This window comes from Cricetulus griseus, chromosome 4 (assembly GCF_003668045.3).
Source record: "Cricetulus griseus strain 17A/GY chromosome 4, alternate assembly CriGri-PICRH-1.0, whole genome shotgun sequence".
Classification (NCBI taxonomy): Eukaryota; Metazoa; Chordata; class Mammalia; order Rodentia; family Cricetidae; genus Cricetulus; species Cricetulus griseus.
This window is the reverse complement of record NC_048597.1, coordinates 122,051,680-122,077,655: the sequence shown is the minus strand read 5'-3', so window position 1 is coordinate 122,077,655 and position 25,976 is coordinate 122,051,680. Positions and strand designations below refer to the sequence as shown.

At 42.3% G+C, this 25,976-nt stretch overlaps 1 protein-coding gene across 1 annotated transcript in view; it reads right to left on the bottom strand.

Moving 5' to 3' along the window:
- Positions 1-12,259: 12,259 nt before the first annotated feature.
- Mmp20 (matrix metallopeptidase 20) overlaps positions 12,260-25,976 on the bottom strand; it is a 32,988-nt gene continuing 19,271 nt past the window's right edge. The window contains exons 7-10 of the mRNA XM_027415186.1: positions 24,164-24,300; positions 23,143-23,299; positions 13,552-13,655; positions 12,260-12,360 (exon numbers count right to left, since the gene is read on the bottom strand). Coding sequence (XP_027270987.1) covers positions 12,260-12,360; positions 13,552-13,655; positions 23,143-23,299; positions 24,164-24,300 — 499 coding nt within the window. The remainder of the gene's footprint in view (positions 12,361-13,551; positions 13,656-23,142; positions 23,300-24,163; positions 24,301-25,976) is intronic.

The window sequence follows — 25,976 nt, the reverse complement described above, 5'->3', positions numbered from 1 at the left end:
ATGTTCATAGCCCCAGCTCAGAACCTCTCTGCTGAGGTGCTTTTTCCAGAGGAAGAAGGCAAAATGATGCTGCCAACAATTCTACCTCTCTTCCCACCCAACACTAGCCTGTTAAGGAGCTGGACCTTTTATAACCAAGCATATCTCCACACAAGGGAAGAGGGTAGAACAACTTTAGAGTGGGGCTAACCATTTGTTCTGCCAGTTCAGGTTTTATAGGTTGTCCTCCAGGAAGAAAGAGAGATGACTGCCCTTGTCCCATTCCAAACTGTGAAGCTGCACACACTTGGTATGTCTGGCCTCTTCCACAAGAACTCACAAGAAGTAGTCCTGTGGGACAGTATGGATTTTACTAGAGAATAATGAGCAGTGGAATGTAGGTTACAGCCCCATGTGATAAACAATTTAAAAATTCATAGTCAGTGCTCGATTCTAAGTAAATAAACATTTCAATGATTAGAATTTCATCCTGCCTTGTTGCTGGGACTTTCCTATTTCTTTTTGCTTACAGCCTTTAATCCCAATACTCAGGAAGCAAAGGCAGGCAGATCTCTGTGAGTTCGAGGCCGGCCTGGTCTACAGAGTGAGTTCCAGGACACAGGGCTACACAGCAGGGGTGAGGGCGGCTAGGGGTGGGGGAGGGAGGAGGCTAAGCAGAACCCAATTCAGGCTTCCAGTCACGTCATTTAACCAGACCTGAAGAGAGCTGCAACCACTCAGACTCCCTAGCTATGGAAGGCAATGAAAGTCTCCCATATCTCTTGTTTGCTTTAGCAAAGCTAATATGGGTTGGGCTTGAGGACACTTCAGCCAACTAAGTCCTGTGTGATATCAGAAGGTATTGTTTCATCTTCCAAAACTCAATGGCTGGGGCTTGAGCCCAGACTGTGACTCCCACACTCCCTTTCATATTTCACACTGTCAATCACTCATTAATTAGATAGCTCATTCAGTGACTCTGCAATCATGCATGGTGTGTGCTATGCTGGCTATGATGCTGGCTCTTAGAACTAGACAGACATGTGATAGACTTCTGATGCTCTTTTACTTTTTATTTTTTGCCATTGTAGTGCTCATAGACATGGCAATGGATGGTAATTGTATAGTTTCATCAGCACAATTACTGCCTGTTCCAATTTTTCCTATAATTAGAGCCCAGTAGGTTGGTCACTTACTCTTGTTTACTGTGACACAGCATGCCATGGGGGACAAAGGCCAGGAGAGTATAGGAAGCAAATGCCACTGTCCAACTGATGTTCTTAGCATCCCTCTTCTGAGTGTCTACATGACTTAGGTTCATTCACATACTGACCAAATATCCATAGAGCACATGCAGGGTCTTCTGGTCCTATAGAAGGTCTGGGGACATGAAGAGTAAGACATGGTGTAGTATGATAAATAGAAGACCCAGAGACAGATATTAGGGTTCAAGCCTCAAGCTGAAGATCAGAAAAGCAAAGCAGCCAGCCACTAGCTCTTAGCTCTGCCTCAGTTCAGACTAAAGGGGTGATCCTCAGACTGCTCCTGATTTCATTGCTCCTCAGATTCACTCTCACTGCTATGCTCTCCAAAATGTGGCTGGAGTCTAAATCTCAGACTGAATGCCTCTACCTTTAATACCTCTCAAATCCTCTTATTAAAGAGCATGAGCTCTGATTCACTCTCCGGCAGCCCAGGGTGGTCTTGGACTCAGAGATCCATCCACCACTTAATCCTGAGCCCTGGGATTAAAGATGTGAACCATCACTGCCTGATCTCTAAAGCTTGAGGCTGGCTTTGCTTTCTGAATCCTCAGGCAAGCTTTTTTTTTTGTTTGTTTGTTTTTTGTTTTTTGTTTTTTGAGACAGGGTTTATCTTGTAGCTTTGGAGTCTATCCTGGTACTCGCTCTGGAGACCAGGGTGGCCTTGAACTCACAGAGATCCGCCTGCCTCTGCCTCCCGAGTATTGGGATTAAAGGCGTGTGCCATCAATGCCCGGCCAGGCAAACTTTAATAAATCATAAATAGTATATCACCACAACATGGAATCTTTCCTCAGCAGCCAGAGTTTGTGGTTAAGAGTGCTTGCTGGCCTTCCAGAGGAGTTGGGCTCCCAGCACCCATGTAGAAGGTTTACAACCATAACTCCAGATCCTGCTCCAATGCCCTCTTCTGGCCTCTGAGGGCACCCACATGCAACACACACACACACACACACACACACACACACACACACACACACACACACACACACACACACACACCCAAGCAAATCTTGCAAAAGAAGCTGTCAGTTTGGCTGAAAAAGACACAGAATGACAATACAATGTAGTCTGTGTAAGGGAGTTTCAGATGAAGATTCCAACATCAGGCTCAGCGACTGATACTCTGAGGGCAGAGAAAGCAAAGCTACATTTAGGAAGCCTGTCGGTCCTCAGCAACATGAATGTCTTCTCCTGTGAGAGGTGATTTGGTGCTCTTGTTGAATGATTGTTTAAGGATTTAAGGCTGACAATTGAGACCATCACTGCTACACCGCCATCGCTGTATCATCAAGTGGATCAGCTGGGGCTCACTAACAGCCTGGAAACCTCTCAGCACCAGGGCTGTGTTGTTAGTGGATACATTGTGTTCAGGGGCTGAGGTGAGAGGCTGGCTACCTCAGGGCTCCATCCTCAGCAGTTGGTCTGGATGCACTGAGGGGAGGCAGAAAGATCTGCACATCATGGGCTTCCTTCTCTAAGTTCACTCAGCATCACTTTCCCAGAAATCTTTGTGTGTAATCTTATAACCTGTTTATCTTCCAGGCCCCAGAGCCTGCAGCTCCCCAGAGATCTGTGTGTATTCTTACCTGTGACCACTTCACTTTGCCTCCACACCAGGGTGGTGGCTGCTCAGGGTTAAGAGCACCAGGTGCTGCCAATGCTCTGCCTTCCTGAAGCCTCCTTCTCTCCTCTGGCCTGTTAGTGTGCTCTGTGTGAGGCTAGAGGGTAGCAGGTCTACTGTTAGAGACCATCCAGGCATGAATTCTTTCCCCCTGGTGGGCGAAAGGGTAGTAAATCACCATGCTCTTTGCCGTGACAGTAGGTCTATGTTCATCTCCATCGTTATGCTACAGATGAAAGCAACCAGTTAGTAAGTGGTTGAGATCAATTGTAAGCATAGTCCCGGACCTCACCCCCCCCCCGTGTGTGTGTGTGTGTGTGTGTGTGTGTGTGTGTCTATACGTGTTTCTGTGTGGGGCACACATGTGTGCACCGATGCACGTAGTGGCAGAGGTCAATGTTGGGGTCTTTCTCAATCACTCTCCACCTTACCTTTTGAGACAAGGCCTCTTACTGAACATGGAGTTAATTGATTCAGCTGGACTGAGAGCCCCAGGTATCCTCTGCTCTGCCTTCCAAGGATTAAGATTTCCATGGTGGGCTTTTAAAGTGGGTGCTGGCATCTGAACCCATGTCCTCACACTTGCACAAGTAACATTTACCTACTGAACCATCTCCTTAGCCCCAAAACCTAGGTTCTTAATTATTCAGACTACATCTCTCAGGCATTACTAAAAATTTAGGCATATATGTATATGAAAATTATAGTTCTAGGAGTGTAACATCCCCAAATATGACTGTGGGAGACAAGAAGGTGCCACCTAATTTGATCTCACTAGCATATGGATTAATTTGAACTTTTGATTTAGGGAAACAGTACTCTCTCTCTCTCTCTCTGGGTTTTTTGAGACAGGGTTTCTCTGTGTAGCTTTGGAGACTGTCCTGGCACTTGCTCTCTAGACCAGGCTGGCCTCGAACTCACAGAGATCCACCTGCCTCTGTCTGCTGAGTGCTGGAATTAAAGGTGTGCGCCACCAATGCCCAGCTCAACAGTAGACGCTTAAGAAACTACAAGTGAGAAGTTACCCATAGTAGGTCAATGTCTGTCTTTAGAAGAAATCTTCATCTGTAGGGTTGGTCCTATGTCTGTACCAGGAAGAGAAGGATCTTTCCATCATTGGAAATTCTTGTCAGTCGGGAAGATGGACAGACCTGCTTTGTAGTCCTCACCCTTCTACCATGCTCTTTCAGGACCTTCCCCACTATGGCCCCACCTTTACCAGCCATGTACAAAGCCACCTGCGGCTGACTTACTTAGTTCCCCCTGCTGTCTGCATGAGATCTACTGTTGTTACCCTTGTTTGTGTTTTCTCTAATTAATCTATCTTTTGCTAAGTGGGTCTACCCCAAGGAAGCACTGGGAAAGGTAGGAGAAATACAATTTCTCCTTCTGTAAGTACAAGCACTTATATGCTTTTGAGAAATTAAAAAAAATGTGACTAAGAAGCATGAAATAAAAATTGATTTTCTATAATGAAGAGGAAATTTTCAACTGCAAAATGCGTAATTTTCAAGAATACCTAGTAGATCTTAATTCTGTTTTTATAAAGTAAGTTTATTGAAATGTATTTAACACCATAAACATCCATTAGCAATGAGTTTTTGTTTGTTTTTATGGCTTTTTTTTTAAATAGAGTCTTTCTATGTAGACATGGCTGTCCTGGAAATTATTATGTAGACCAGGTTGTCTCAAACTCACAGAGATTTATTTGCCTCTGTCTCCTGAGTGCTGGAATTAAAGGAATGCACCAGTATGCCAGGAACTTTTGTGGCTTTTGAGACAGGCTATGAAGCTGGGAACCTTGAATTCCTGATTTTTCTGCCATTAATTCCTAAATGCTAGGATTGTAGATGTACCATCATGGCCAGCTATTTATTTTATTTTACACACACACACACACACACACACACACACACACACAGAGAGAGAGAGAGAGAGAGAGAGAGAGAGAGAGAGAGAGAGAGGAGAGAGAGAGAGGGAGACAGAGGGAGGGAGACAGAGACAGAGAGATATGTATGGTGTATATGTATATATTTTTGTCATCAATTCCTAAATGCTAGGATTGTAGTCTTACTACCATGGCCAATTATTTGGTTTATTTTATTTTACAAACGCACAGATGTATGGTGTATGTGAATGTGTTTATATACTTGAAATCAGAGTCTCATACATGCTTGGAAAGTGTTCTACCAATGAGCTACATCCCCAGGCCCCAGTTAATTAAAAAAAAAGTTTAGAGTTTGGCTTTAGCACATAAACGTCTTCAGATTTACTATGATAGTTATCTTGTGTCAAATTGTTTGGTTCGGTTAAACTCATCTATAACTATTTAAACCCCCTTTAGAGGAGAAGGTCTTGGGAGAGTAAAGTTAGACATGTGAGAAGTCCCCTGCCTACCCCTGAATGTAATAGTTGGTGGTTTTGGTAATTCCCAATTGGTTTCTTTTGGCCTTTAAAAATGTGTGTGTGTGTGTGTGTGTGTGTGTGTGTGTGTGTGTGTGTGTGTGTGTGAGTGTGTGCGCACGCCCATGTTTCTGCATGTGAACACCACATGAGCGTAGGTGCCCAAGGAGGCCAGAAGAGGTTGGAGGAACTGGGGTTCCAGGTGGCGAGCTGCCTGATGTGACACTTAGGTTCCCTTGAAGAGCAATCAGCGTATAACCACTGAGCTATCTCTCTGACTCCACACTCTTGGCCTTTCCCCCTCCCATCATTACATTAGTCAGCACCACTTCATGGTTTGAGTATGTGTCTGTTAAATAACAGATTCAACCCTTTGGCTATTAGGATTTTCTCTTCCCCCTTTCTCCTCCTCCCCTGCTCTCTTCTTTCCCCTCTCCCCCTTCCTCTTTGGCATGCTGACCTTGTCACTCCCCTCCTCCTAACTGTGGGTGTTACAGGCTTGAACCACCATACCTGGCTTCTTTGTCTTTCCCCCTACTTGTTTGATTTGAAGAAATTTCATTCAGTTGTAAAGAAAGAACATTCTCCTGTTTATTGCACTCCTTCAGTGGAGTCACAGTACAGAGTCTTGCTCTAGTCATTCTAGCCTGAGGGCTTTCCACAGCACTTTGCACAGTCAGAGGCGTTCCCTTTGGTGACTATGAAACTCCGCTGTTTCTTCTCTCCTGAGAAGCACACTGCTGCCTGGACTTCCCCACCCCCGTGTTCCACCCTCGTCCACACTGACCTGAAATGACATCATGGATCTGTACATCAGAAAGACTAATTGTGTAGACACAGAATTTTTCTTTGGGGCTTGAGTTTGGTGACCACTTAGGAGACGACAGACCCAAATCTCTCAAGGGAATGCCCAGATCTTGTGCTCTTGATCAAGCTCTACCAAGATTGATGTTACCTGAAGGATTATGGCATGATCGTGTTGAAACTGGGAACTACTTTGGGCTACTAGGTTTTGCTGTGTCCTACTGTTGGCTGACATGTAGGCGATATAGCAGGGAGACATAGCACGACCATGGACTTGGATTCCTATCTTAATTTTGCCACATGGGCAGGTCTTACTTCTAAATCAGGTTAATAGAGAAATTCTTGGACTTCCCTGTCTCAGGCCCCTGGTTTCAGGCCTGCCCTCCCCCCCACCAAGGGAAGGACAATTTAGTTGTCTCAATGTTAAATTTACATGTTCCAGTCTGTGTCTCACGGCTTTCTATAAATAATAAGATGACCATAGGTACAGGACAGGAAATTAGATGTCTGTCCCATTTGTCCGAACTGTCAATATCTCTTCCACAATTTATAAATATAAATTTCAAAATATAGGGAGTTTATACCTATAATGTGTCCATGTGCTTGGTAACTCTTGGCGTGGGCCTGTAATAAGCTGTTACACCATGGCAGAAATGAGTGGGAGAGAAAACCACTGGCACCTTAAGCCATAAAGCAGAGAGGATGAGAAGAGGGTCCTACAAACTATCTAGAGAAGTGTTCATCTAATGTGCAAGGCTGGGGTATGCCTTGAATCTAAAACAGCAGTAAAAACCGTCTGACTACACCTCCTATTCCTCTTTCGAGGGGGTCAAGAGTCTGTGCAGGGGGGAAATATGGATGATCTGTGCCCTGAAATGTTCTAGTGTGCACTGTGGGAAGCTGGGAAATTGCCTCAGAGTCTCAGGGCACTCTGCCCAGGTATACCTGAAGTTTGCAGGCAAGGCTCATTAAAGAGACTATTGGCATTTTAAGAGGAATTCCCAGCAGAGTGGTGATCTCAGCAGGAGCAAGCGGAAGGAGGAAAAGAAGCAGAAAATCAGCACCCAAGAACAAAGGCTGGAGGGTCAGGGTAAATAGCTGAGGAGCAGTGCCCAGGGAAAGGTTAGGTATCAGGTACTGGGGTCTGTCTGCATGCTTCTCAGACAGTTCTAGAAGAACCAGATGACTCATTGGCAAAGTGAGTCACCTGAGTAAGGTATCAGTGCTGAGGGCAGAGTTGGGGGCAGGCTCTTGGCTCCACTGGGCATTCCCTTTCTCACTTGCCTTACCAGCCCCCCACCCCACCCCACGCTTCTCCCCACACCAGGTCAATCTGGGAGCTCCCTATCTGTTCACCACTCTCAGCAGGTTCCACAGAGTGGAGAGTTGATGTGTGCACAGAACAAAGCATCATCTCTCTTCCTTTATCATCCTGTGAAGACATCTGCCACATGGGTCTTCTCTGGTATGACGGAACTCACATGGTCTCAGGAGTTCTAAGAGCATTGGACTTAGGTTCCACTCCTAGCTTTCTCTTTTTTAGCTCTGATAGCTTAAGTTCACTTATCTTGAAAATGGAGAAAGTAACACTCATCTCACTTAATGTGAAGATTAATGACCTGCATAACTCAACAGTGTCTGCCACACAAGGAGTGGTCTATAGAAAGGATCATTTAATAAAACTCAATGAAAATGCTCACTTGTTATGGGTGGAAATGTACAATAGTATAATTATAATTACCTTGAAAATGATTTAGTGGCACATATGAAAACTCAATCCATGCACAGATTCCTTTCTTAGGTATGTTCCCAGATAAATATTCTCTCAGAGGCATAAGTGCTGGTTACCTATGAATGTACTGCAAACTCTTACTTAGGAATGTGTCCATAATGTAACTTCAGGCTAATGTTGTCATTGTATTATTAATGTTTATCATTGTATTATTATTATCCCAAGAATAATCAAGTTGTTATTTCACACCAACACATGGCTTCCCTACTGTGAACACCTGAGAAGGATTTACATGTTCTCCTGTGATTTCTCACTGGTTCCTTTCTTCTGTCTTTTGATCTCTCCTCCAACTCTTGCCAGAACAACTACATTATGCAAGAAAAGTTTAGTTTTATCCTCAAACATGTTAAATGTCACATTGGATTCGAGAAAGGAAGTAGATTGAAATTGAGAACAGATTACAGTGAGGATATGAACCCTTGAAAACAGGCGAATTTGTTCCCAAAAGTCATTTTCTAATTTTCGAACTAAAATTTATTTACCAGAAGATTCCCAGTTCTGTTTGCATTTCAATTCCAAGAGTCTAGGTAATGAGGACAGAGCTGGGATTATGGAATTTGGGGGACAAAAAGATGCCTTTTAGTCTGACCACGTTATCGAGTCACAGTGAGGAGGGAACAACACTAATGGCTCGCTTGGCAGGTGTGAAACAACTGAAGGATGCCGTATTTGTTCAGGCCCGTTGGGGGGAAATACAGATTTTTTTCTTGTTCTTGTACTGGGAGCCAGAAGCTATACCCCATCGGGCAGTACTATACAATTTTTCTCAAAAGGTACTTTAATGGATATTTTAGTTGTAAATATTCATGAAGACCCTTTGGTACCATTGTAGAAAATGATGAAAACAGAAATAAGGACAAAACATGGATGTGTCTCAATGAAGACATCCTGGAGACCTTCTGAAAACTCAGAAATATATGTTCAGAGTTCTGAATAAAACCCTGAATAGTTGGTTTAGCATCTACTTTGTGACCTAGAAACCTGTGCTGTCTCCCAATGCTTCCCCAGCTAACTTGGGGCTGCTGTGTGGATGAGGTTAAGTGGAAGAACGCCTAACTCCAGTCACAGGACATTTAAAGGGAGCAATTGGGGAAGCACCACCAGGTGGATCTGTGTATCTTCCAGTGGGCTTTCTGGTGCTTGCAGAGAGGGCTCTGCCCACAGTCTCCATGGAGGTCAGCAGACAGTGGACTGTTACAGGATGGCAATCTTCTACTTAGTTTCCCTGAAGCTAAGTGAGAGCTGTGTCTCTTGGTTTCAGAGATTGGATGCTGACTCCATGGATAACAACATCTAGGAATGTACAGGTTCCTCCTGTAAAAGGTAAGCTATACGCATGCTCACATACAGTTTAGTCATCTGTTACTTATAATATCTAGTAATGATATGTAGGTAGCAGAACGGTATCATTTCAACAGACAAAAATACATATACTCAATATGTGGACACTGTCACTCTATCTCTGTTTGGTAAATATGTAAGAAGTTCGAAGAAATGGAAATCTCACTGAATGTTAAAAGTTATTTCTCCAGTACTTATCCTGTCTAATAGGTCAAGTGCCATAACTAATGACACAAAAACTGTCTATTATGTTCTAGAGCTCCCTATCTTCCCAAAGTGTACATAAGTTATAGCTGAGAGCCAGGATGCCTCTGATTCAACAATGAAATGGGGACAATTTGAGAGACTTTCCGGGGGTGGGGGCATGGAGTTAACCACAGTCAGTATATTTTCTAGTTTTTTATTTAATCTAAAATTTAGAAAGGAAAATTCCCAGGTTATCAGTTCATGTGCTGTTACAGGTCACCAGATCTTGTGAGAGCTCAAGGGAAGTCTGAATTCTCCGCATCTCAGAACTAATCATCTTAAGCTAATCATCTTAAGAACAACAACTAGTAAACCCTTCAGACTACAAGGAACTGTTCTCAGAACTTCGTATAATCTGAGTCATATTTTAAGTCCCCAACTGTCCCCAGGAGGTCTAGAGCAAGTCTTATCTGTCTTGCAAAGGAGGAAATCACGAACAGATCAGAGAACGGGAGCAAGGTCATGTAGCTGGAAGCAAGCCCTTGGTTTTTGAGTGCAGCCAGTCTGTCCCCAGAGTATATGTTTTATTACTTCCTGGCATCCCTCTGCACAGTGCAGCATCTTCAGTCTTCCCTCTCTTGGGTAGTGCTGGACAGAAAGAAGGTAACCATCTGGTTGCTCATTACCAGATGTCTTCAGTACAATGCTTCATTGCTCTGTGCATGAATTTCATGGCTCATGACATCACTTTGATCTCCTTGCTTATTTATGTTTTTAATAACAACTTATCAAGACAGAATTTATAAATACATAATTCACTCATTTAGAATGTACAATTTGACAGCTTTTGTATCATCACAGAGTTGTACAACCATCACCACCATCAGTTCTAGAATATCCCAATCACCCATTGAGAAACTCTGCACCTTGGCTCCCTGATGCCTGACAAGCACCAGCGTTTCTGTCTTTATGTATTTTTCTATTGTCAACATTTCATATACATAGAATCATACAACATGTGATCTTTTGTGTCCACCTTTTTTAGCATAATTTTTCAAACTTCATCTGTATTATAGCATGTCTCAGCACTTCATTCCTTTTATGGTTTTCTAAACATTCCATTGTCTGAAGCTACCACATTTTATTCACACCCATATCATGTGATGGACACATTCCCACTTTAGGCTATTGGAAATAATGCTGTTATGGACATCCGTGTACAAGTTTTTGTGTTTTAATTTCTCATAGGTATATACACAGTAGTGTAGTTGCTCAGCTTCTGGTTAGCATTGTGAGGGCTTGCCACACTACTTTGATCTTTTCTTGTTTTTTAAACAATTTGCTTATTTTTAGTTTTGTGTGTTGTTCCAATGTGCACATATATGTTCAGGCTCACAAGGGGGCCACAGAGAGGATCAGCTCCCCTAGAACTTGAGCTAACATATGGTTGTAAGTTTTTCATAACTTGGGTCCTCTACAAGGACAGCAAGCATTCCTAGTCTCTGAGCCCTATAGCCTATGGGTTTTTTGTTTGTTTGTTTGTTTATTGAGATTAAGATGTTCCCAATCTGCTCATGATAAAAAAGAAATGGCTCTGCTTCTTAATCTAGCAAAGATACCAAATGTCTTCAATAGTCAGCATCTGGTTGGGTATGCACTATTACTTTCAGTAATTAAACCTCAATGGAATGCTTGTAGTCACTGTATTGTCTTCTAATGAGTACATGAAGCAAATTTAATAAGCGATGCTAACAATAACAGCTTATAGATGTTATAACTGTAGCTCTTCTAAGCAGCCTATGAAGTAAAATATCATCAATTTCAGAACTCCTAAAATGTTGTAGAGTTTCTCTAGACTGGCTCTAGAATTCACTAGGCTAAAGTTTTAAAAACTGTAAGACTGGTAGCCATAATTATGTCAGTGTTGTTAGCTGGGTAGAACTGGGAAGAAAAGTTTAGTTTAAATAAAAATAACAAGCAAACAAACAAACAAAAATCCCTAAAACAACAAAAACTCTCCTTATAGAAAACTATTCAGAAGAAACCGAGGTGGAGCAAAGATGTCTCCACTGGGGGTGCTAACAGGAAGAAGGAAATAGATCAGACTGGGCTATTTTTCCTGGTTCTGTGTACTTATGATACTATTGTTTAAATTTTCTACAGGTACAAAGAATTTGTTGCCAAATAAAGCATGATAAGGGCTAGTAAATATTAACAGAAAAGAGAAATGAGGAACTGTTCTAATACAACATTTTTATTGGGTTTTGTTAAAAAGGTTCCCAGTTGCAGAGTGTCCAGCTGTTGGTGAGCATGAAAATTAATTTGAATGTTTGTCTACCAACACACTTCAGAGACCAGCGAGGGACACAGAGAACAACCCAAACCAAGAAACAGACCTAGTATTGCATTTTGCTCATGATATATTCAAAATATAAATAGGTGCATTTACACTCATCATGGTAAATGATGGCAATTGTTTTTAAAGGATAATTATAATTTGTAAGGTAATGACCTTTCTTAATGAAAGAATTGTGTGTGCATGTGCACATATGCAGTCTTTTTTCTATAAATAGAAACCAAACTGATCAATTTACTTTAGTATAGTAGGTTAAAAAAAAAAGAATGTTTAACCAAAGGGTATATTATATGATTCTGAGTAAAGGTGGCTTAATTTCTCATTTGGATTAAAATTATGAATGAATATTTAGGAAAAACAATGGAATTATTATTATTTTCAGTGAACTTTAAATCACCCTTAGGGCTGAAGGCCAGACGAGAGTGTTCTCGGCTCTTTGCTTAGTCCATAATATTCAGTCATCAGTTGCTCACAGTGGTCTTCATCTCTGTGGAGATACTAACCCTATGAACTTAGCAACCAACCCAGGAGCTAGATTTTACCACACTAACCACGTCTTCCTTCTCTGTGTCATACTTGAATGTTTTGGGTCCTGAAAAGAAGTAAATGTAGCCTAGAAGAGACAAAGTTGAAGCTGTGGTTACTGGGGATGACTTGTGACTCTCTAAGGGAGGAGTTCTAACTGCAGCTTTCTTGGGTGGTGCCAGTGAGGAACTAGGATCTGTCAAATGGCATCTAGCTTGTCTTCTGCACAGCTCCAACAACCTGACACCTCTAACTTCTCAAGTCATTCCTCATCCTGTCCTTTGCTCTAACAGGGTAAGGTCTTCACTCTGGGTCATGTGATAAGGTTTTATGATTTTACTTAATCCTTCTACCTTTTTTGTACCTGTAGCTAATGTCTCATCATGAAGTCATTGGGAAGCCTATTACCACCAGTCAACACTAAAGCACAGACTTCATGTCTCCACTAGTTTCATCCGTGTGGAGTAGGCATTTCCCAAAGATACTCAACATCTCATGAGAATAGGGGCCACATATGGAATCTCCTTTGTATTTCTGAGCACTGTCTGTCTCTGTGCTACATACTTAACAAGAACATGGTTTGAAGGAAGCAATTAAATTCATTTGACATGTATATAATACTCACGTCTACTAACTTCCTTAGCCATGTGTTAGATTTCAGGAGTTGGCTGATGGAAAGGGAAAAGATACTGGGAAGCCCGAGACTACAACTACTGGATTTCGGTTACATTGTGGTATTGTTCATTTTTGAGAAAGGGTCTCACTATGTAGCCCAGACTGACCTCAAACTCTTCATCTACCTGGTTCAGCCTCCTGAATGCTGGGATGATAGGCCAGAGCTACACTCCTTGTATGTTCATTTGAGAAATGGACTCACACATCCTAGGCTGTCCTTGGACTTGCTATGTATCTGAGGATGACTTTGAACTTCTGTTTCCCAAGTGCTGGAATTACAAGCCATATCCCTGGCTTATGTTGTGCTGGGAATTGAACCCAGGGCTGTGCACAAGGTCAGGGTCAGCTACACTTCCAACTTGAAGCTATACTTTAAACATATCTACTAGTAAAGGAAGAACATACTATTTACTTTTTATTTACTTAATTTTTAACAAGGGATTTTAAAAATAATTCCCCTTTCTCTAATGTAGCCTGGCTATTTAAATGTATGAAACCAAAATAAGAATGAGTGACTCCCACTGAAACCCATTTTCTATCAAGCTAGAGCAGAGCCCAGATGTCTTGTAGTTTCCTAGGGAAGACTTCCTGTGGAGACACTCACCGTTTAATTCCACAGCAGCGTCCACTTGGCCACTCACTCCTGAAAACTCCTCTTCAGTGGTTTTTGGGTAGTCTTTTTCCATTTTCTTTTTTCTTTCATCATAGCTGGAGGAAATCGTATTCAATAAATAAGTTACTGTTGATTGCAGGTGGCATGAAGGGGGTCAGGAATATTATTAGCCAGCCCTGATTTTGAACATACTCGAGAAAGTCCCTTCTGTGGGAGCTCAGAGCTTGAGCCAGGGCATTCCCATGTGTACACCTCATTGGTAGGTCAGGTAATTTTTTTCTGGTGGGTTACTGGGTAGTTTCCTATGGCAAATTATGCCCACCATTTCCTGAAATGTGCCCCTGTCTCCATGGGACAGGGGAAAACAGCTGTTGAAGTCTGAGGAGAAACAAAGCCTTCACAAAGAAGTGCTCAGGCACTTCTGAGCCATGCTGTTCTCTAGAGTGCAATGGGCAGGGGAGAAGCTGACACCCCCAACATATCAACATCAACTAGGACCTTGGATGCAGACATAGGACCATGGTGCTTTTTGTTTTGCTGAGTAAGGACATTATCACTAAGTTACCTTGTTACTGCCTATTTCCACAGCTATTTCATGAAGAGGGAAGCTAGCTATCACTAAGAAAGGCAGAAAGGTATAAGCTGGGAATAAAAGATGGCTCTTGCCAAGGACCTTCCCAGTGCTGACACGCTCCCCCTTTATGGCATGGTGCTCTTCTTATTTTGTTGTAAAAACTTGGTGATGATCTTGCCCTTTGTGGACCAATACTTGGGAATTCCAGCAACAGAGCAAAGAACTTCATACCTGTATGGTTTGGCTTTTTGACTCTTATCTACCCAAGGTGTAATCAAGAGAATATGAGAATATGCTCAGAGCTGTAAGTCTTCATTTGGAAAAGAACCACCATGAGGAGATGACAGTTCACACATGCACAAACACAGTCCCATATGCCACCTTCCCTTGCCTCAGGTGGGAGCCAAAACAAGCTCCAGCCATGGACATTGTGGTTTATTTTGATCCCAAGAACTATTCACTCTGGCTTCTTAGTATGACGTCTAGCAGACTCTGTAATTTTTTGATCTGGAATCCTAAGTCATCAGTGAATTTAATTCTTAATTTCTCTTTCATCTTTCCTTTTTCTTTTGTGCCATGTTTAGTCCTCAATCTTTAAAACGATGTCAGCAGATCACATTTTGCACTAGGCAAGGGTAAATGAGGTGGATAGAGGGTGGGAGATGGTAGTGTTGCTCCTGAGAACCAGGCCAGGCAAGGGTTTGTGCTGAGGATTGCAGAAGAAGAACTTAGGTGTAGTACAAGACTCACAGGCTTTCTGACTCAACAAATAACTGGTGAAACAATCTGAAGAATCTGGCAGACCAAAAGGCCATTGCATTTGGATTCAAAGCATACGTGATACGGCTTCCAATGGACCACTTCCTAGCTGTGCTAACATTTACCTGAAAGATGTCCTCTAGCCGCCCCCTCCCCCCCACAAGCATAAATAAAATGCTTTATTAAACTTTCTTGTGGTGTCCTTTGAGCAGAAAGCTTCTTAATTTAATGCGGCCCAGTTTGTCTGATTTCCCTGTGTGTGTGTGTGTGTGTGTGTGTGTGTGTGTGTGTGTGTGTGTGTGTGTGCCCACTGAATGTCCTCAGCAGAGTGAGAGCCAACTTACCATAGCCATATGGAAAAAATTCTAGGCTCCAAATTTTATTCTATTGATCTATACATCTGTTCTTATGATGGTCACTCTTCTCTGTTTGCTGCTCCTTGTAGTGAGTTTTGAAATCAGGAAGAACATACTGTTTATATAAATTTTCCTCATCCCCCCCCAAAGTTTTAGTTATTTGAGAGCCTATGAAATTCCAGGTGAAGTTGAAGTTCAGCATGTTACTTTCTACAAAGCAGAAAGTGACACTCTGATATTGTGCTCAAGCTGCAGATCAATTTGGGCAGTACTGATGTCTTCAAACAGAGGGTTTGCAGGCCACGGACTGGCAACACTTTTCCATTTAGAGCTCATGTGTAACCTCTTTCAGCAATAGTTCAGTATTTAGACAGCATGTTTTTTAATTTCTTTGTTTATTTTAAAAAATATTTTAGTCTCTTTGATGCTATATTATATAGTTTATTTTCCTTTCATCCCTGCAAACTTGTTGAGTACATTTGTTAGTTCTAATAGTTCTGAGTCTTAATTATGTTTTTCTATTAAAAGATTATGTCATGCACAATAAGAAATAGTTGACTTTCTCCTCTGGATGCAATGCCTTTCATTTACTTGTTCTTGCTTAATTGTTCTGCTTGGCACTTCCTATGAACACTTAACATGAGTGGGAGACAGACTGGGGATTCTGTTTTGTCCCTGTACTTAGTGGGGACAGCCCCAGTTGTCACTGCTGAGTCTCATGCCAGAGGTGATTCTCTTTTCCAGTTCAGGAAGTTTCTCTCTATTCTATTCTGTTTCTATTACTGTCATGCTTTCTTTTTATCATAAAATGGTGCTGGGTTATTTTAGTTAAGTGTGTGTGTGTGTGTGTATGCATGTGTTAGCATTACAGGTATCAAGGAACATTTTTAGGTACAGTTGATCACCACAAAAACTGTCAATTATTTTTATAAGGTTAAATAAACTTGGCCAAACACAGGAGCTGACAGTATGTGCAAATGTACACTGTATATGAAGATCTTCTGTGACAGCCACCACCAGGCATGATTAGTGACCTCTTAAGATGCAAGTGTGGGAAAAGTGAGCAGAGGTGGTGTGAAACCGCCAAGCAAGACAGTAGATTCAAAATTATTAGTAACTCAAAAACATGGACAGGTTTTGCTATAGTTGCTATCAACTAAATGTTTTCTTATTAAAAAAAATACTAGCTGGGCACGGTGGCACATTCTTGTAATCCTAGCACTCAGGAGGCTGAGGCAGGAGGATTTCTGAATGTCTGAGGCTAATGTGATCTGCATCGAGAGATATTGTCTAAAAAAGCACCACCTCCTATAAACAAAAAACAAATACTGTGTCCATAAGCCACTTATCAGAAAATAAAGCTATAAAAAGATTGATATTAATGAGTATAAAAACAACATGCATATGTTAATAGAACAATTGTAAGGACAGAACAACAAAAACCATTTACTCCCAAAGTAGGAACAAATCACAATGTTAATGGTTCACTCCATCAGTTGGATGTATTTGTGTTTGTAATAAGAAGCAATGGTTGATGGCATGAAAGGAGAGCATGGATTGTAACACTTCTGGATCAAGTAGGGACGGGGAGAAGCAGAGGACAGACACCTGAATGGATTGTTCACACTCCAAGCTCCAGATGACAGACACCTGAATGTATATATGTCAATTAAATTGATTTTCAAGTCATTTGAGAAGACAGGAGAGGAAGCACATCTATGTTATTCTGTTATTACATAATTATATTTTCTGGTGCCTTGTGAATGAGTGAACAATGTATGTGTGTATTATTTAGGATCACTTGCTGTCAGCATAAGTAACTTCATTATTTCTTGTAAGGCAAGTCAGCAAGCCACAAATTTTCTTAGATTTTGTTTCCTTAACAATATTCTGTTTCTCTTTATCTATGTATCTATCCCTCATCCCCTATCTCTTTTAAAGAGACTCTCACTATGTAGCTCTGGCTGGCCTGGAACCTGCTACGTAAACCAGGCTGACCTTGAACTCACAGAAATCTTTCTGTCTGTGCCTCCCAAAGCTGGGACTAAAGGCATGACCATCATGCCCCATCTCTCTTTGTGTTTAAGTGACAGCTTCATGATGTGAGCATATTTGGTTGGGAGTTATTTCTTTGAGCATTTTGAATAGACTTTCTGTGGTTTCAGTCTCACTCCCTTGACTTCCAGTCATTCACATTGTTGACAGATTGACATTCTATGTCCCAAAACATGCTCAGTTAATCTCTTATTTAAGATATCTAACAATGCTCCCTTTCTACAGAGTTGACACAGGTCTTTGTGGAAAGCTGTGGGCCCTCCCCGATCTGTTCTCCCTGATTGTCTTGGACCGGTCTCTCATCACATTGAATGACTCACCTGAGGTTTTCCCTACACTCACAATCTATTCTTGCCTCTGTGCTTTACCTCAACAGCTCACTCTGCCTGGAAGCCACTGGCCCCCACCCACTCCTGCCTGGGAAACTCCCACACAGCTCTCACAGAGGGCTGGGGTGCGGTCTTCACTTCCGTTGGGGACTCTTTCCTGATACCTTTGTCAGACCACCTGTTTCCTCTTTGATCTGGGTTCCCTGAAAGCCCTGCTGTCTCCCATGAGGGTGCTCTTGCACTTGAACTTCTGTTAATCATTTATCTATAGATCTGTAGGATGATATATGAGTATATTTTGGGTGATGGAATCACACTGCTTTTCTCTTTCAATTTGGTAACTCTGTGAAGTGAGTACAGTTTCTGCCTCTATTTTGCAAATAAAGAAGTGGAGAGGTTGCCTGATCATTGCTGGTCAACTTGAAGTAAACACCAGGGCTCCCTTGCTGCTGCTCAAACCTCTTGTTTGTCTTGTATTTGCTACACTGGGGATTGAACTCAGGGCCTCAGCTTGCCAGGGGAGGGCAGAGGGTTGAACTCCAGGTTCAAACTTGGTGAGGTAGTGCACTGCTTCTGAGCTATGTCCTCAGTCCTGCAACACATGTTTAGCTGGAAAGCACACCTTCTTTGGAGTATCAAGATTCCCGTAGCAATCATAGGATGAACTCATATGTGGAAACTAGGCCTAATGAAGTGATTCCATAATGAGTTGTTTAATTTTAAGACATTCACAAGTAACTTTAATTTTACTTTACTAGTCCTACTTTTTCCACTTATAGTAACTAACCATAAAATCTTTAAATGAGAATGTCTTTCAGTATTTCAGGGGCATCAGAATGTGGGAAATGTGTCCTTCACAGCCTCAGCCTACCATGTAGACAGCCTGTGTCTTCACTGCCAGTGTGAAGGAAAACAGTGTGGGGCTGGGATATGCAAATCAGTCCACATAAATTCAGAAACCACCGATCATATCAAAGAATGATAGAGACAATGGCACACTCACCCCATGAGAACCCCTAAATACCATCATCTTGTTGCCATTGATATATAAAAGAGAGCACTGAAGGGGAGAAATTAGCCATCGATAGATAATGGAAGAATAACAAAGAGAAATATTTGGCTGGCTCGGTAGGGCCTGTTAGGAAGAAGGGAAAGAATGAAGGTAACAGGGTGTGTGGGAAACAGCTCTGCTTAGCCAAGCTTAATAGGTTATTAATTTAGTACGTCCTGTAGTTTGCCTGTGAGTTCTTGAGATGTGATCTGGTGATGTCAGCCCTGTGTATGCCACTTCCTTTTAAGTTGCTGCTATGTGATACTCTTCAGCCTGCACTAAGTTGCCCCAAGCTAATTCTCAGTCCCCTATGGAGGAAATTCTTCAACCATTTCCTCATGTACTTCATGTACCAGACCCAAATCTTAGGCATTTTTCCTAAGAGGCATAATTTAATTTTAGTTTTGTTTGTATCTCAAACCTGAATTAGCATGGAGACTGAGACAGAACCTGACAAATAACTAAGGTGAATAAGTTCTAACCCATAGTCTATGAGTAGGCATGAGACCCCCACTCCATGACTTGAAGCATGTGGCCTTCTGGGTATTTTAGTGTGGCCCCATGCTTGGCCTGAAACTTCATTTATTTCTTTTGCCTTCTCCAAATTTTTCTTTTTAGAAGAAAGAAGTATTGAATAAACTCCTACCAGCCATCTCAAATCCTGAGGCAACCACAATAATGAAAGACTCATATTAAGAATGTGGATGGCAGATCTCTGTGAGTTCAAGGCCAACCTGGTCTGTAGAGCGAGTTCCAGGACAGCCAGGGCTGTTACACAGAGAAACCCTGTCTCAAAAAGTCAAAAAAAAGAAAGAAAGAAAGAAAGAAAGAAAGAAAGAAAGAAAGAAAGGAAGGAAGGAAGGAAGGAAAAGGTATGTGGATGACTCAGTGTGTAAAGGCACTTGCTGCTGAGCCTGGCAACCTGAACCCAGTCCCCAGGACCCCACGATGGAAGAAGAAAAGGACTAACCTCCACAGACTGCCCTCTGACCCCCATGTGTGCATTTTGGTGTGCACCTACCCTCTGTAGAAAACAAACAAAAGTGTAACAAAATAAAGCATATGTGGACAAGATGTTCAAAGAAACTGGGATCCTAGTGACCATGGAGTCACCATCCAGCTGGAGTTCTGCTCCAGCTGTTTGATGTATATGAAAAAATAAAAGGGGTTAGATAATCCTAGAGTGGAGGCAGGGGTGGGTACCCCTGATTCATGCAAATGACCATACTTTCTAAACAACATCCGGGTGTGTTATCGTGGCAATTGTCATGCGTGCGTGAGGCTTTGCAAAGCTTTACCAACAGGGCTGTCAATAGTTTTTTTTTTTTTTTTTTTTTTTTTTCTTGAACTTTTCAGTTGTAGGTCAGTTTTTTTTTCTTCTTTCTTTAGTACACACAGCAGAGCATAAATCATCAGGTTCCTGTCATGCATACCTGTGTCTCTGCTTTGGCAACTGCAATAATTTCAGCTAATGCTAGACTTCCAACAGTTTAGAAGGAACTTCCTTTGATCTGCTCTTTGCCTTCTTTGTTGCCCAGAGGGATGCCAAGGTTAAATTAATCATTTTTTTTGTTTTGTTTTGTTTGTGTTTTTTGAGACAGGGTTTCCTTGTGTAATCTTGGTTGTCCTGGAACTCACTCTGTAGACCAGGTTGGCTTCAAACTCACCTTACTCTTCTTCCTGAGTGATGAGTTTAAAGGTATGCACCATCACCGCCTGGCAAACTAATCATTTGCTAATGGCCACACATTTAAAAGTAACTACTTGTCAGTTATGATTTTTTTTTTGTTGCTTTGTTTTGTTTTTGTTTTTTATCACTGAAGACTTTCACTTTCTGAGCTCTAGACCCTGTGCTGGGTGTCTGAACTCATGCCACCTAACACCCTGGAAGATGGTGTCCTTCCCGAAGGGACTAACATTTAAATTAGTGTCCCAGATCAACCTGGTAAAGGATTCTCCTAATGTAGATTACTGAAGACTCTTCCCTGGTCTAGCAGATGGCTCAGCAGGTAGAAGCCTGCCTGCCTCACTAGAGTTAAATCCCCAGGACTCCCATACTGGAAGTGAATCTGAGCTGTCCTCTGACCTCTACATGGTACCATGGCAAACAAATAAATAAAGACTCTTCCTTCATAGGTAACCATGTAGATCCAGCTCCAACCGAGGGCATTAGAGATCATGAAACCAGAGAAGCTCTCCTTCCCTAATCTCCAACTCAGAGAGAATTTGATACTTGTGTCCTCATCAAACCTCATTCATGTACTTTACCAAGTATTGTGGTGGGTCACAGACTAACATGAAGACAGACTGTGATATTGCAGGTAATCGCTCCAATGAGATCAGGCCCTGAACACTGAGAAACAGACTGAACAATCCTCATGCGTACTCCCCCCACCCCTGCTCATACAGGCACCTATCCACCTGGTTCATGGAAGATCCACTATGGAAATCAGGTTACTGGCCCACTGGCCTTGTCAGCACAGTGCTGGTCTTGGAGGAAGCCTGCGAAGCATACTCTGACCTGAAGATACTGATGTGTCCTTTGATGAATTTTAGGAGTATGTTTCAGATAAGCGTTCTTGAGAAAAGGAGCTGGCATAATGGTGTGTGCTGGACCTGCAGCCACAGTTCTCTCACGAATGACAGTGCTTTGTGCAGTGCCTCCAGGGCTCCTGTGCTGTCAGGAGTCAGTGGGGTCATAAAATAATAATAATAAAATCCTCATGAAGTATGTGTGTGCTCTAATTGTGTTACTTCCTTTTGTTCACATTGAAAAGGAAAAGCTTTATTTGTTTGTTTTTGTCAATTTCTTTTGCAAATGATTATTTAAGAGAGAGAGAACATAAAATGATGCCAGGTATAGAGGCACACACCTTTAATCCCAGCACTTGGGAGGTGAAGGCAGGAGGATCACTGAGTTGGAGGCCAGCCTGATCTACAGAATGAGTTCCAGGACAGCCAGGGCTACACACAAAAATCCTGTCTCAAAAAACCAAAGCAAGCTAAATGAGAGATAGAAATAGATAGATACATAGATTAGATGATAGATAGATACATAGATTAGATGATAGATAGATACATAGATTAGATGATAGATAGATGATAGGTAATAGATGATAGATTAGATATAGATAGATGATACATACATAGATTGATGTTAGATAGGTAGACACATACATAGATGATAGATGACATTAAATGAAACTAAAGCTCTCTCTACAAAGTTGGGCTCTGTTCCCTGATTTCCTTCAGAGCCGCACATGGACACACGGTGTTTGTCAACAACCACCTGCTTAGAACCTGTTTTTGCTTCTTGTTTGATGTTCATGAAAATGAGCAGCAACACAGCAAGAATGGGAGCAGGGTTGGTGGTGTGGGGGTGAGGTGGTCTTTGAGGGTGCTTGATGGAGAGTCTCAATCAGTTCTCAGTACCAGTTAATTAAAGGCAGAACTGTAGTAGGTAGTGGTGTGGCTCCATGTGCAGTGACTGGATGCTAGGTCAGGCCTTATGCAGATCTGCTCATTTTAGACCTCTGCAGGACAGCCAAGGGATTATACATAGTTCCCTCACGTGAAAAGTTCTAATTTGGATAGAAGATTTCCCTGGAGGCCTTTCATTTAAGCAGAACTCTCTTCCAAAGAGTGCTACAATGTGACCACCTCCACCCTGACCACGTCCACCCTGACCACGTCCACTGTGACCACCTCCACTGTGACCACCTCACTGTGACCACCTCATTGTGACCACCTCCACTGTGACCACCTCACTGTGACCACCTCACTGTGACCACCTCCACTGTGACCACCTCACTGTGACCACCTCCACCGTGACCACCTCACTGTGACCACCTCACTGTGACCACCTCCACCCTGACCACCTCACTGTGACCACCTCCACTGTGACCACCTCACTGTGACCACCTCATTGTGACCACCTCCACTGTGACCACCTCACTGTGACCACCTCACTGTGACCACCTCCACTGTGACCACCTCACTGTGACCACCTCCACTGTGACCACCTCACTGTGACCACCTCCACTGTGACCACCTCCACCCTGACCACCTCCACCCTGACCACCTCATGATTGATGCCATGTCAGAGGTTGTGTTCCTGTGGGTTTGTCTCCTGAAAACACAGGGGCTTGTGTGACCACCTCCATTTTTGCCTCAAATCACAAAGATTTCTACGATCTCATGTGATGGTGGAATCTGTTCCCACTCTGGCATTTCTATATGGTGGTGATGAACCTGGAGACACCATTTCCACTCTTCCAGGCCACTGAAGCCAAGTTCTGCTGGTCCTAAAGATGATTGACTACAGATCTGTGTCTTCCAGACCTCCCTGAGGTCAAGAAGTCAGCAGACTGCTGTCAAGTTACCTGTCCTAGTTTTTGCAGTTTTTCTTTTTTCCTTCCCATAAATTATATGGGAAAAAATTAAGGCATAAAACCTCACCTGTAGTATTCCTCTCCCACAAAGAAAAGGGTCTTTTGAGGCTTCTTGAGGTAGACCGCAGCATCTATTCGCTGCACATGCCTTGGGAACCCGAAGTCATAAATTGTCCGTGGAGGGCCTTGCATCTGGAATCCTCGTGTGATCCAGTAGTGGGGACCTGGAAACAAAGGCTAGAGTCTGTAGCACTCATCAAGTCGCTTCACTCATGAAGACACTATTCTGGATATAAATGGGGCTAGTTCATGTGGATATAAATATCTAGTTACTCAATTCGAATAGCAGTAGACTTCAAACTTCCCTGGAGGCAAGGCTATGTTTGTCCCTTGAGAAAGCCATAATATCGATACATTTTTGTCTTCTTACACTTAACATCTTTATGTTTTCAGTATATCTTGTATCTATAACTTCCTCTCACTTTCATATATGCACAAGGAGAGGAGACAAGTGACATCTAATGACGTTTTTCATGTAACAACAGTCTTATGTGTCAGCGAGGCTTGTTAGTCCATGTGTTCCAGGTAGCTTTGCTTGGCTGTCTATTGCTGAGACATACATTTACGATTGATGCCATTCCAGTCACTTTGCAAATGAGAAATGAAATCTCACGGCAGGTGGAAAAGCCTCAATGCTATTTAAATAGTGAATCTTTGAAGTCAGAGGTTGTGTTCCTGTGGGTTTGTCTCCTGAAAACACAGGGGCTTGTGTCCCACCAGCTGCTCTAAGCATGACTTTGTAGTAAGGATTTCAATTAATGTTAAAGGATCTCATTAGAGTGTGCCATGCTGTTCTTAACAGAGAAGCTTCCTAGCCCTGGCCGTGTAGCATAGTGTGTATTAAACTCCAAGGCTGGTCCTTGGGACAGCTATAGCCACTGCCATTCCTTCCATGGCTACAACAGTGTTGAGTGACATTTAGTACTCAACCTGAGGAGGAGCAAGTGAAAGTGCTCCCAAGACCACCCAGTAACACAGGTGTGGCACTGAGGCCCTGGCGTGTCTCTCTTTGAGGGATCTGCAGATACCTTTGAAGAAGAAAGCAATGCCTCGCTCAGGCACTTCATAAGCTGCATCCACATTAGACATGAGCTGGGGGAAGGAGCTGGTGATGGTGTTGGGCCGAATCCCTGCTGCCAAGTGCACCTGCCTTCTCCAGAAAATCCTATTGGGTGGGGCCGAAGAAATCAATGTCAAGGATTAGTTGAGATCTTAGATTGCAGAGACTAAAACGATACTATAAGCCACATGGCAGAGAACATAGTGACATCCCCAATGCCTGTTGCTGTGTTTTAGAGAGTAACACATACTACTACTACTACTACTATCTCCATTATTATTATTATTTTTGAGACAGGGTCTCATGAATCCCCGGCTGGCCTCCAATTTACTAAGGATGACTTTATATATCTGATGCTCGGGTTTCCACCTCCTGTGGGCTGGGTTCCACAGGTGTGCTGTCATGTCTGGTTTTCATCCTTTAACCTTGAAAACCATTCCTTCTTTCTTATTGTATTAGCATAGCACCTCTGAGACTTCACTTATGTTCAAAACAGATGGGAGAGCAGTGGGATATTCATTAAATACACATCCTTACTCCCCCAAACCACCACATACAAATTTCTCTTTTGTATTCTCTTCTGGAATTTCCAGAACTAAAGTTTCCAAAAGAAATTGCATAATGAACAAATGACTAGGCAAAAATGAAAGTCTGCTTGTCCTCTGAAGGACACAGATGGGCAACTATGATGCACAGCAGGGCAGGGTTAAGAGGGCAGACAGCCACAGTGTGGCTTTGGAGCTTTCCCCCGTGTTAGAATCTTAGTTCATAGCAAGTCATTTGACTTAAGCTATTACAGACATTGTGAGGACTAACCTGGAGCAGAGTAGTCATTCTAATTCAAATATTTGTGCCTCAGGGAACACAAAATTTGATAATGTGTGGTTACAATATTGGTTGTCCTAGCTGAGGCTGGAAAGTGCTCTCAGAATTAGTAGTAGCCAATGTATGAGACTTAAGAGTGGCTTACAATATCAGTAACCCCAAAGATAGGAGACATTGTTTTAAAGAGTCCTATTACAATGTGCTATCTATTGCTTATGTAAATTACCACAAAAACTTTTCATAAGATAGTGGGTGAAGAAAACTTATGCTTGGTGGATAATAAAACAGTAGAGCATTGATTCAGTGTATTAAAGCAAAAGATGAATTAAAATTGAACAAAAATTTAAATGGAACTTCCTCCAATCTAGAGACTTGTTGGTAGAGACAGGTTAGGATATACAGGAACTATGCAGTGTAACAGATGGATGCCAACAGTCCATAATCTAATCTTTGATAAGGATGGAAAAACAGTAGAACTTGATATCACCAGCCAGCTGATATTTACTGCCACTATTTATCTTTGTGCATCTGGTAGCTATCATAATCAAGATGCAATAAACATTTGTCAGCTGATGCCAGAGGGTTGAGCAGAATACATTAGATCAATGAATTTCAGAGTTTATGAAGTGCACATTTCCTGTTACTAGAACTCTAACTAATTCATTAAATTTGAGATTAACTTACTGATAGCCTCTCTCTGGCCTTTGCTTTGTGCCTGTTCTGAAACACTGAAACTGGGGCGGGCAGGATCATGCCTCTCACCTTTTTATCCTGGGGCATAACATAGTGCTGGTACATCTGACTCCTGTTGTTTGCCTGTTGTCCTTGTTTTTGTTTTTGTTTTTGTTTTTTTTTTTCCCTGGGTATTGAATTCTGGATCTTGCTAAGTCATAGAGCTACCTTCCAGGATGAATGTTTTTTCTTAAAAATTTTCCCATGTATGACCCTGTTACTTC